Raw genomic sequence first — 11496 nt, forward strand, 5'->3', positions numbered from 1 at the left:
TTGTTTTTATTTTAACACAATTTGTTTGGATTGTTTCTGTTCTACTCAAAACTCAAGTGGCAGTTTAAGTTTCACCTGGTTCAAAATCTGTAAAATACATTTATTAATCGGATTATTGAAAAAATCTCCATCATATCAGCAGACAGAGTTCGTTTAATTATTCTGGCTTTCTTTTAGTTTCAGATCCATTCTTTGTTACAAATAATCAAACATTTTACAATTAAAAGGAATCAAGTCATTTGCATTTTTAACATTGAAGTATAAGTGATGAAAAATCTGCACAATGTGCCATTTTTAGATCTAATTAATCATTAAAATACGTCTACAATAGTCTAAATCTCCCCTGCAGGGTTTTTTTTTCTGTTTTTGTTTCTTTCACCCTCATTTGTTGTGAGCTTTCAGTGGATGAGCTTCACTTTGACCTTTTCTCCTTTTGTTTGAGAAGAAAAACTGAGGTTTTCTCTCAACCTTCAGTGCTCCAGTTTGGAGCCAAGTTGCTGATGTAGCATATTTTTAGAATCAGCAGCTCACTTCTCGGATTTCCAGACAGTTAATTTAGACGGTGGATTCTGGGATTATGACGGTTTGGCAGCATTCTGCAGGCAGCGGATCTGTTTCTGATCTGCAGACTCGTTCAGGTTTGTTCCCCTGTTCGTGTCCCAGCCTCTCAGACCTTTCTGGTGTCTCTTCCCTCAAGGTGATCTGAGTTTTAGGAGGAAGCTGAAGCTGTGGGCCCCCTGCTGGGGGCCAGGAAGCGTTGAGCTCTGGGTGTTTTCAGCTTTGGCTTCACTCTTTCTGTTTTCCCTCTGTTTCTGTTCTGCTGGGGATGCCTTTAGACATCGTGGGTACTCTGAGGCCGGATGAGAAGGCCATTATGACCTATGTCTCCTGCTTCTATCACGCCTTCTCTGGCGCACAGAAGGTGAGCTCCTCACGCTTCAAAATCACACTAACGCCTCCACCAAGAAAATCCTGCAAACGCCGCAGAGTTCCCCATCAGCCGACACGTTTAATTCAGACAGGACCGGCTTTTATACATCAGAACATGACTTCAGATTTGATTTAATTTATTAAACTTCGCTAAATACAGCAACCATTTCAGAGCTGCAACAATTAATCGTGATTATTCAAATAATCATTTTACAAAAGCTGATATTGCTGCACCAGGACCAGATTTGATTTTATTTAAACGTGGCATCAAGGGCTTGAGGGCTGAAATGATTAATCGAGATTAAATTTTGTTTCAAACCAACTAATTTAGTAATCGATTAATCATTAACTGGAGTATACAGACTCTTTAATTAATTGATAATTGATGGTTTCAGCGCTGGTTTTAAATATTTAAGGTTGATTTGTAAATTAATGAACATGATGGGGGCTCTGTAAACGACAACCTGTCCGGTTCTTCTGTTTCTGCTTTGTGATGTCGGCTGGGTTTTTCGCTCTGATCCGTTTTTAAACCGACTGTTTCTGGAAAACCCAGCTGACGACTCCAGTTTCTTCCCTGCTGTTCACACTTTCCAAACAAAGATGAATATTCATTGTAAAGTAGAACATTTTAGACTCATTCTAGCCTTTGGATGATGAAGGTTTTGATTGTTTTGGATATGTTGTCTTTTATTCCAGTGGTAGTGTTATATCCTAGACGCTCTGATGTGGACTTCAGCGTTCCATAAATCTGTAACTAGATGGATGGATTTGATTCCCACGTTTGGATGGGAGACGCATGGAGTTTCAGCACTGATTTTTTGGGGGTTTTTGTGGCACTTTGCACTAATCATCAGAAGCGATTGCATGCCATCAGTAGCTTCTCATTTTAGACAGCTTCATTTGTCACTTTTTAAAACATTAATTGCCTGCGTGTGGAATATGTTTTCACGAAAATGGAAGGAGACAGTTATTAAAACCCAGAGGCACTAATCCAAACAGTTAAGCTTAGTGATTGTAATATCTGCTGGAGATGATCAGAGCAAAGTTTAAATTGGAGGTTAGTCACTCTTTGTCTCCTGATAGGCTGAGACTGCTGCTAATCGCATCTGCAAAGTGCTGGCTGTCAATCAGGAGAATGAACAAATGATGGAGGATTACGAGAAGCTCGCCAGCGACGTGAGTTCGACGCACCGTTCATTAAACGTTGCAATATTTCTGCATGTATTTTTTTTTTTTTACATTTTCTGGGCTTTTCTTCCTACTTCAATCCAGCTGCTGGAGTGGATTCGTCGGACGATCCCCTGGCTGGAGAACCGAACCCAGGAGAAAACCGTGAAAGACCTGCAGGCCAAACAGGAGGACTTCAGAGATTACCGCACAGTTCACAAACCACCCAAGGTCCAGCAGTAAACTGTGTTTTTACCTGGAGCTCATTAAAAGTCTGACATTGTCTCTGCTGAACGATCTGATCCCGTTTCAGGTCCAGGAAAAGTGTCAGCTGGAGATCAGCTTCAACACTCTGCAGACCAAACTGAGACTGAACAACAGACCTGCCTTCATGCCGTCAGAAGGACGCATGGTGTCCGTACGTAAACCTTCATGTTAAATTACCCCAGTGGTCAAACTATTTTATCTGTATGCTAACCCGGAGGCAGCGTTTGCTTCATCACTGGCAACCTGAAATAAATTGACTGAACCCCAATCTAAGAAGACCTGAAAGTCAACATTTACTAGAATTTTGTTGCCTTGGAAGATGTTCTAGTTGGTCTTTACTCAGAATGAACACATGAAACTCAACGTGGAAAAATGAAGGAAATAAGTGGAAGTTTTCAAATGCTTGGCTAAAATGCTAATGTTAGCTTAAAGGGATAGTTGCTGACTGAAGCAAATATTTTGTTAAAATCTTCAACTGTGCAAAAAAAAAAAGCAAAAAAGTTTAAAGTTTCTATTAAGTTGCTGCATCAGCCAGTTCACATGTTAGCCTATAGCCAAACATGCTAACAATGCAACAAAGTTTTTTAAAACTTTCCTTTGATTTCCAAAATCATTCTGGAATAAAACTTCTTCCAAATGGAAGCAGAACCTCCGGTTCATGACATGAAAGCAGACGTTAAGCTGTTGGTCACTGTGCTGTTGCGTTGCAGGACATAAACACGGCGTGGCACACCCTGGAGGGAGCGGAGAAGGGATACGAGGAGTGGATCCTGAGCGAGATCCGGCGTCTGGAGAGACTCGAGCATCTGGCGGAGAAGTTCCACCAGAAAGCCGCCATCCATGAATCCTGGACTGACGGTACGACGCCGAGTTTCATGGAGTCTTTAGATTTATGCTTCATTTAAAGGTGTGGCTTAGAAATCCCACTATTGATTATTTTAATAACTGATTATTTTAATTACTATTAGCTGTTTAAGATTTTGAACTATTATTTTGATAATTAATCGGGGGGGGAAAGTCTCATTCTGCTGATTTTTCATTTAACCACTTAAATCTTTATGTAATATTATAAATACATTAGGAAGCAAAAAAATGAATCAGCAGCTAGAAAATCTTTATTTTTTTAATTAACTGCTGAATAATTTGATGACAAAATGTTCTAAATGGATTTTTTTACTGAATTTGAACGAGGTTAAGCTAAAGATTGAAGCTAAAATGTTCAGAGCAGAACTTATGGACAAATATTTTTCTCAATGTTCTCTAAAGAAATGCTGATATTGCATTTTATGCAATATGTTCATTTTCTTTTTTTAAATTGTTTATTTTGCATATTTTAATGTGTTTCTAATGTATAAAATGATTGTAAGTGGTTTTTCACTTTAAATACATCATGTATATATTTTTGTTCAGTTTAAACTAAACTAGTTTTCAGCTTAAAAGCAGAAACAGCAGCTGGCAAAACTAGCAACAGTGAGATATACAGAGTGGCGTTTCAGTAAATGTGCTTTTTAAGTCTGATTTTTAATCGCTTACTGTTTTAATGAAAGATTAATTTGATTAATTAAAAGTGATTAATGAAATTAATCGTTTCAGCCCCAGTGTTGATATCTAAGCGAGATCGTCAGGTTTGAATCTGCCGTTTGGTGAATGAATGACTCTTTGACCCGTCTGCAGGTAAGGAGGCCATGTTGACCCAGAAAGACTACGAGACCTCCACTCTGTCAGAGGTGAAAGCGCTGCTACGGAAACACGAGGCCTTCGAGAGCGACCTGGCGGCCCACCAGGACCGAGTGGAGCAGATCGCCGCCATCGCTCAGGAGCTCAAGTAAGGAAAAGTGGAGCGCTTCAGCACACGGCCGTGCTGACCCCTGGGTGGCGCTGTAACTTACTGCCTCCGTGCGTCCAACAGTGAACTGGACTATTACGACGCCGCCAGCGTCAACGCTCGCTGCCAGAAGATCTGCGAACAGTGGGACATCCTGGGATCGCTCACCCACAGCCGCAAAGAGTCACTGGAGGTAAAACAGTCAAACCGGGTTTGCAGCGTTGCATGATGGGAAAAGCTCTGGTTGAGCTACAAGTAGCAATTATTTTGATTTTATTAATTGGCACATTATTTAAATCTTTTTCTTTTATAATATTAGAAATGCTTTAAAATTTGGAAATTAACAAATTAATTTTTAAAAGAGAAAAAAACAATTTACGGCACTCCTTTGGTGAATGCTTGATCAGATTTAGAAAAGGCTACAGAAAAAGTTTTTTCTATCTTAAATGTAAATATTTTTGTACAGTTTTAACGTTATTATTGCTCTAAATAAGCTGGTTTAATAAAATGCCTTTTTTCAAACTATTTTAGTTAACAATTAATCAATTTAATGTGATTAATCTGATTAATCATTTTATTCCTTAAGATTTTTTAATGTTTTCTGATTCATGCATCTTTATCCATTATTAATGAACGTGACTGCAGCAAAGCTTTTCAACCCAACATTGCACCAAACACGGCAGAGATAGCATCATGCTGTGGGACTGTTATAGACTACCTCCATGTTCTTCATCTGTACCTTAGAGCAGTAGCTCTGAAGTGATTCCTATTAAATAGTCCAAGAAGCTTTAAGTTTAGTCGTCACTGCTGCATTTTGACGGCCATCTTGTTCTTTTGGCCTCCAGAGAACAGAGAAGCAGCTGGAGTCGATAGATGAGCTCTACCTGGAGTACGCCAAGAGGGCGGCGCCGTTCAACAACTGGATGGAGGGCGCCATGGAGGACCTGCAGGACATGTTCATCGTTCACAACATCGAGGAGATCCAGGTAGCTGCTCGCTCTGCGCAACGCAACAGCACCTAGCTTTAGGCTGGGTTAGCTTTAGGCTAGTGGCTAAAGCTAACCCCGAGATCCCATTTAGTTTTTTGTTTTATTTCTATTAATCTCATAAAAAAAGTGGTAAAAGTAACGTAATTTAAAAAAAAAAAAAACTGGCGGCAGAACCAGCGTTCTTTTTGTGTGTTTTTTTGACATTATCAGAATATTAAACTTTTACATCAAATGTTAAATTAGACGTAAATATAACGGACATCCAGACGAGGAGCTGAATGTCGACGTTGATGTTCTGGTTGTCCCGCCAGGGTCTGATCTCGGCCCATGAGCAGTTCAAGTCCACGCTGCCGGAGGCCAACAAGGAGCGCGAGGCCATCCAGGCCATCCAGGCCGAGGTGCAGCGGATCGCCCAGAGCAACGGCATCAAGCTGAGCGGCGCCAACCCCTACACCACCATCACGCCCAAGAGCATCGACAGCAAGTGGGAGAAGGTGGGCTGGCCTCACTGAGGAGACAGATTTGATTCTTCCTCAGGTTTTATCATGTTGTCTAGTTTCTCTTAAAACTTGGCTGGATTCTTTTTTTCTCTGGATCTTTTTGAGGGTTTATTTCCAGTTCAGTTCGTCTTTTTAAACTGGTTACCAGTGAGGAGAAGTTTCCTTAAAGAGAAAATAAACATGGTGCTGAATTTTTCTTTTTGCTATGTCACTGCGTTTAGCAGACGATTACTGGACATCGCCCGTTAGCCGCTGCAGCTAGCAGCGCTGCAGGCGCCATGACTCTGCATTGACTCGTATCCTCAGGTTGTTTCCAGGTTGTGCTGCACTGAATTCTGCACCACAACTACATGTTAAGGTTTTCATAATCAAGCTAGCATCATTGACCACCTTCTAACTTAACATTTTTTTTCTTAATTTAAATCTTTTTCTGACCTGTGAAATGTGAAACCCTTGTACTTGGTATCGCTCAGATCGTTTAGTCTTTCCAGTCCGGTAACATCAGCGTTTCCCGTTGTGTGTCCTGCAGGCCATGGCCATGGTGCCGCAGCGCGACAACGCCCTGCAGGACGAGCTGAACAAACAGAACAACAACGACTCGCTGAGAGCCACGTTCGCCGCCCAGGCCAACGCCGTCGGCGCCTACCTCCAGGCCAAGATGGAGGTAACGGGCGACTGAGCTGGCGAACGTTCCCGGCGGTCGGTTCGGATCGTGACCGCTCCGTTTGTGTCCACAGGAAATCGGCAGGATATCCATCGAGATGAACGGCACCCTGGAGGACCAGCTGACCAACCTGAAGGACTACCAGACGACCATCATGTCCTACATGCCGGAGATCAACAAGCTGGAGGGACACCACCAGCAGATCCAGGAGGCGCTGATCTTTGACAACCAGTACACGTCCTACACCATGGAGGTGAAATCACTGGGCGGATAACAGGGTTTTTAAAAACTTCAGTTTTAACTGCAACGAGGTTCATCCAACACAGGATCCAAACGTTTGATCAAAATCGAGTCAAAAGTACTAAAAGATGAACTAAAACCAAGCAAATGATCAGTTTTCTGCAGGAAGTGGATCCTGTTGAACTGAACACTGACCCCTGCTGGACATTTAAAGTTCCTGCAGTTGACACAGATTTCATCACCTATTGTTGGGGCTTTTTTATTGGGTAAAAATAAATTTACGAAACAAACACTGGTAACCTGACAGAACAGCAGAGTTACTGTCGCATATCAACATCAGTCCAATTTTTCACAGTTTCGCTAACAGTAACTTTTCTGTAGTTTAGAAAACTAACCTGTAACAATAATAACGGCTCACTGTCTAAGTTACCCTGAAGAAAAGTTTTACAAGGATCTGAAATTATATTCAATGAAATAACATTTACAAAAATGCTTATAAACAATGTCTATGCTCCACCTCTTCATTTATGTATTCATCTTCAGTGAGTTTACAGATAAAAAGACGTTTATAGAGTTTGATCCGACGCGTCGTTCCGATCGGCGGCGGTAACGATTTGTTTCTCTGCTGCAGCACCTCCGTGTGGGCTGGGAGCAGCTGCTCACCACCATCGCCAGAACCATCAACGAGGTGGAGAACCAGATCCTGACGCGCGACGCCAAAGGCATCAGCCAGGAGCAGCTGTTCGAGTACCGCGCCTCCTTCAACCACTTTGACAAGGTCAGGGGTCACTCGCTACACCACCTTTCTCCTCTTGATCTACATCCACAACAGTTTGTTCAAGGAAGCTTCAAATTTTGCAGATTTAAATATTTGCTGGTGTTTTTCTCTGAGATTTGCTGCTGACGGCGGCCATTTTGATTTCCATAAACGGAGCGCGTCGTTCTTCTGCTGATTGTTTTAGATTCTGTCAGAATCAATGGGAAATGAAATTCCTTTGGATTTTTCAGGAATTGCTCGTATTTTTCTCCATTTTCAGTTGCTTTAACTAGGCCAGTTGTGTCATGGTATCCCTCTCTGTGGTTTTGTTAAACTGGAAGCATCATAAGGATGAGAAGGTCACACGTTCATCACTCCGCCATGTTTCAGTCACTCTGTCGTCACATTCATTGTGTCTGCTGTGTTTTTGTTTTGACGTCGTCTAACATCCTCCATCGTCCCTCCATCGTCCCTCCATCATCCTTCCATCGCATCGTTCCTCGTTCTCCATTCATCCTCATGATGCGTCGCTCTGACGGCTGTCTGGCGACCGCAGGATCACAGCGGGGGACTGAAGGCGGAGGAGTTCAAGGCCTGTCTGATCAGTCTGGGCTACGATGTGGAGAACGACAAGCAGGTAGGGGCTCCAGACGGGTCCGGAGGGAGGCCGGCGGGTCCGGAGGGAGGCCGGCGGGTCCGGAGGGAGGCCAGCGGGTCCGGAGGGAGGCCGGCGGGTCCGGAGGGAGGCCAGCGGGTCCGGAGGGAGGCCGGGGGGAGGCCGTCGGGCCCCCGGAGACCGGCTGGTCCGGAGGCCGACGGGTCCGGAGACCGGCAGCCATCGCTGACAATCACCTCCAACCCTGAAATCAGGGCTGAGCTTTACGTTGCTGTTTCTCTGGAAACTATAATAATCGTAGAATTTGGTTTCATTGAGAGAGAAATCAGGGTTTTTTTGTTTGCTTTTTTAAATGTTGTTGAAACTGGAAAGTTTCTCCTGAATTTATTTCCAATCTCTGGCAGTAAAAGGCTTCCGTATTTTACAGACCATAAGAGGAGAAATTATTTATTTCAACACATTTTCCTCAGTTATTTACTTTAAACGGTCAGTTTGTGGATTTAACCTGGAGGTGACGTTGGGTCAGCGATCAGCCGGCCCTCCTGCTCCGTCGGTCCCGGCCGGTCCGGTTGTCTTTGGGTCTTTGGGTCATCGGCGCGGCGATCAGGCAGCTGTGATGTTCCTGTCTGTCCACCAGGGGTCTCTGTCTCTCGCTCTGTGTTTCACGCTGCAGCTGTTAACTGGTTTTATCTTCACGTCTTCCACCTCCCTATATCTCTGTCCGTCCTTTCCTCGTCTCCCTGACCTTCGACCTTTGCTGTGCTGCGGCGGCTGCAGAAGCGATCGGGTCAGATGGTGTCGGAGGATTTCCGGGCTCTGCTCATTTCTACAGGAAACAGTCTGGTACTGCTGCTGCTGCCTGGTGTTCCTCAGGGCGCCTGCAGGTGAAAACTCACCTGAACGATGCAGCGAAGGATTAACTAGTTCAGTCATTGATTAATCGTTAACTCAATTCAAAAAAATGTATTTGTTGAACAAACAAAATACTCAGAGCAGTAATTCGCCTCAAACTGTATAAAAAGTATGTAGTTTGCATTTAAGATTAAAAGAATTCCCAGAAAGTGACAGGTTTTATTCCAAATTTTGTAAAAAAAAAAAAAGGAAAAGAAAAGGATCCTCTTAATCACCTTTGGCTATCGATTTTTGATCAGTTCATCCAAAACTAATCACCAGATCAGCATGAAGTCGAGCAGAAAGAACTGAGCTTTTCACACTGTTGGGTTTTTAGCGCCCCCTAAAGGAATGTTATGTCACCTTGGCAATGAAACTTTTTCCTTGTTTAAAAAGAATTAATTGTTTTATTTGCATCTTTTATTTTATTAAAATGAAAAATCTACAGAATGTGCAAACTTTATAGATGGGCAATCAATTAATCAGAGTAATCGATCAATCGTTCACTTAAATGATGGTTGTTTTTGCTCCGGGTCAGAACTGAGTTCAGTTTCCTGCTCTTCACCTGCAGACGCCTGAACTTCTGTCACGTTTTCCCTCCCCGTCCATTTGTCCGTTTGTCTCAGCATGAATCACCCAGCAGTTTGTCTCCGTCGCACGTTAACCTGCGATCAGACCGCGCCGCCCTCATGCATGCTGGGAAATGAAGCGCCCAGTCCTCTGGATGTTTCCTCCCGTCAGTAACCTCTGTGTCTGACCCCAGCCGCCGCCTCGCCCCGGTTAACCTCTGCTGCTCTCTCGGTTGCCAGGGTGACAGCGAGTTCAACCGCATCATGGGCATCGTGGATCCCAACAGCACCGGGGTCGTGACCTTCCAGGCCTTCATCGACTTCATGTCCAGGGAAACGACCGACACGGACACGGCCGACCAGGTCATCGCCTCCTTCAAGATCCTGGCAGGAGACAAGGTGAGCAGAGGACGGGTCCGGACCGCTGGCGCCGGACCGCTGGCGCCGGACCGCCGGCGCCGGACTGCCGGGTCCGGACCACCATCCTGTTCCTGTTGTTTCAGTTGAAAACTCTGATTGGCAGCTCGGTCAGGACATTCAGGCCAAAACTGTTGGTATTTAAAACACATTTTATCTCATTGAAAACCTGAAGCCAGAAGCCGTTTAAACGGGTCAGACGGCGCCAGCCGACCTTCGACCCATTCAGCTTTTTTCAACTTTTTGGATGAAATTTCTGTTAGTTTTTAACTTCCTGTGGAATCCAATGATGGATTTAATCAACGAACCTTCTAGAAACTGAAGTTTTGGCTGATTTTCCAGACAAAAGGCTGTTTGTTCAGATTTCGCTCTACATGATCAGAACCTGTCGCTGCTGCAGGGTTCTGGTTCCAACGCTCCAGTAGCGCCGGCGCCTCGGCTCTCCCTGCGTTGTTCTTTAGATACTTCTCGCTCATTTTGAGTCGCTTCAGTTTCTCGTTTTTGTCCCGTCAGAACTTCATCACGGCAGACGAGCTGCGGAGGGAGCTGCCGCCGGACCAGGCCGAGTACTGCATCGCCCGCATGGCGCCGTACGCCGGGCCCGACGGCGTCCCCGGCGCCCTGGACTACATGTCGTTCTCCACGGCCCTGTACGGAGAGAGCGACCTGTAGAGGTGGAGGCCCCCTGGGGGGCCCTGAGGGGCCCGTGGGCCCTGGGCTTCCTGTTGGCTGCCCCCGGATGTGCCTGTTTGATTCCCAGAATATTTGTCCGGCCCGCGGCTTGTTGATTCAACCGGAGGTCCTGAAGGTTCAGCACAGGCACATCCAGGGGCAGCACTTCCTGAGTTCACCTGTTTGGTTTTTGTTTTGTTTTGTGGGTCAAACTGGGGCGGGGGGGCAGCATTCTGGACCGGGGGGGGGAACCACACAAGCTAATCTGATACTTATGCTAATTTTGTTTATTTTATTATAATTTGTTTCTTCTTGCCAGGTGGGAGGGGTCAGGGGTCAAAGGTCAGGGTCTCCTCCAGCAGCTGGCAAGGTCTGTGTATTAGATCCTAGAGATATATGCTGGGGGGGGGGGGGGGGCTCTTCCTCTCCTCCCAGAGCCGGTTGTTTATTTCCAGGCGGCGGGGTCGGGGGGTTCCCCGGCGGCGAATCGGCCGGCTTCCTGCTCGCCCATCCGAACAAATACTCAAATTTATCTCTGAGACTTCCTGTCTTTCTGGAAGGCGTCCTCCGTCCCGCCACTCCCCTCCCAGAGGAGGGGTGTACTTATTTAAACGCTCCCATCATGTCAAACCACAACCAAATTAAGAAAAACCAGAAACTATGCAATCATGTTCTGACCGGCCTCGAGTTCTCGCTCGGGTAATTAGAGTAACATCCGCACTAACGGGGGAGGAGGGGGAGGCGGCCGGAGGGGCGGATGAAACGTTAGGTTGAAGAGAAATTAACTCTGAAATGGTGATTATTTTTTTCCTTTTTTTGTACTCTTTAATATCGAACCTTATCTGCTGTACTGGAAACTGCAACGCCTTCTGTCTAATGATACATGACTTTCACAAAGCACACATAAAAAGTTTCCTTACAAAACGTCTCGCCTCTTCCTTTAGTCTGGGTTTAAATGTTTTAACTCTGATTTTTTTTAACTCTGATTTTTT

General features: G+C 44.9%; 1 protein-coding gene across 5 annotated transcripts in view; it reads left to right on the top strand.

Annotated features, from left to right (window-relative positions):
- LOC129358778 (alpha-actinin-4-like) overlaps positions 1-11428 on the top strand; it is a 59394-nt gene extending 47966 nt beyond the window's left edge. Inside the window, exons 8-22 of one of the 5 annotated variants that reach the window (XM_055027917.1) lie at positions 837-922; positions 2014-2106; positions 2203-2328; positions 2411-2515; positions 3075-3222; positions 4039-4189; positions 4274-4382; positions 5035-5175; positions 5490-5672; positions 6208-6342; positions 6416-6595; positions 7214-7360; positions 8733-8798; positions 9656-9814; positions 10346-11428. In XM_055027917.1, the coding sequence (XP_054883892.1) occupies positions 837-922; positions 2014-2106; positions 2203-2328; positions 2411-2515; positions 3075-3222; positions 4039-4189; positions 4274-4382; positions 5035-5175; positions 5490-5672; positions 6208-6342; positions 6416-6595; positions 7214-7360; positions 8733-8798; positions 9656-9814; positions 10346-10504 (1988 nt within the window). In that variant the 3' untranslated portion in view covers positions 10505-11428. Of the gene's footprint in view, positions 1-836; positions 923-2013; positions 2107-2202; positions 2329-2410; positions 2516-3074; positions 3223-4038; positions 4190-4273; positions 4383-5034; positions 5176-5489; positions 5673-6207; positions 6343-6415; positions 6596-7213; positions 7361-7895; positions 7977-8732; positions 8799-9655; positions 9815-10345 lie in introns of all 5 variants that reach the window. The other 4 variants (XM_055027918.1, XM_055027915.1, XM_055027916.1 and 1 more) reach the window with 4 other exon arrangements.
- Positions 11429-11496: the final 68 nt, after the last annotated feature.

The sequence above is a fragment of the Poeciliopsis prolifica genome, unplaced genomic scaffold, assembly GCF_027474105.1.
Source record: "Poeciliopsis prolifica strain line A6 unplaced genomic scaffold, Auburn_PproV2 SCAFFOLD004, whole genome shotgun sequence".
Taxonomy (NCBI): Eukaryota; Metazoa; Chordata; class Actinopteri; order Cyprinodontiformes; family Poeciliidae; genus Poeciliopsis; species Poeciliopsis prolifica.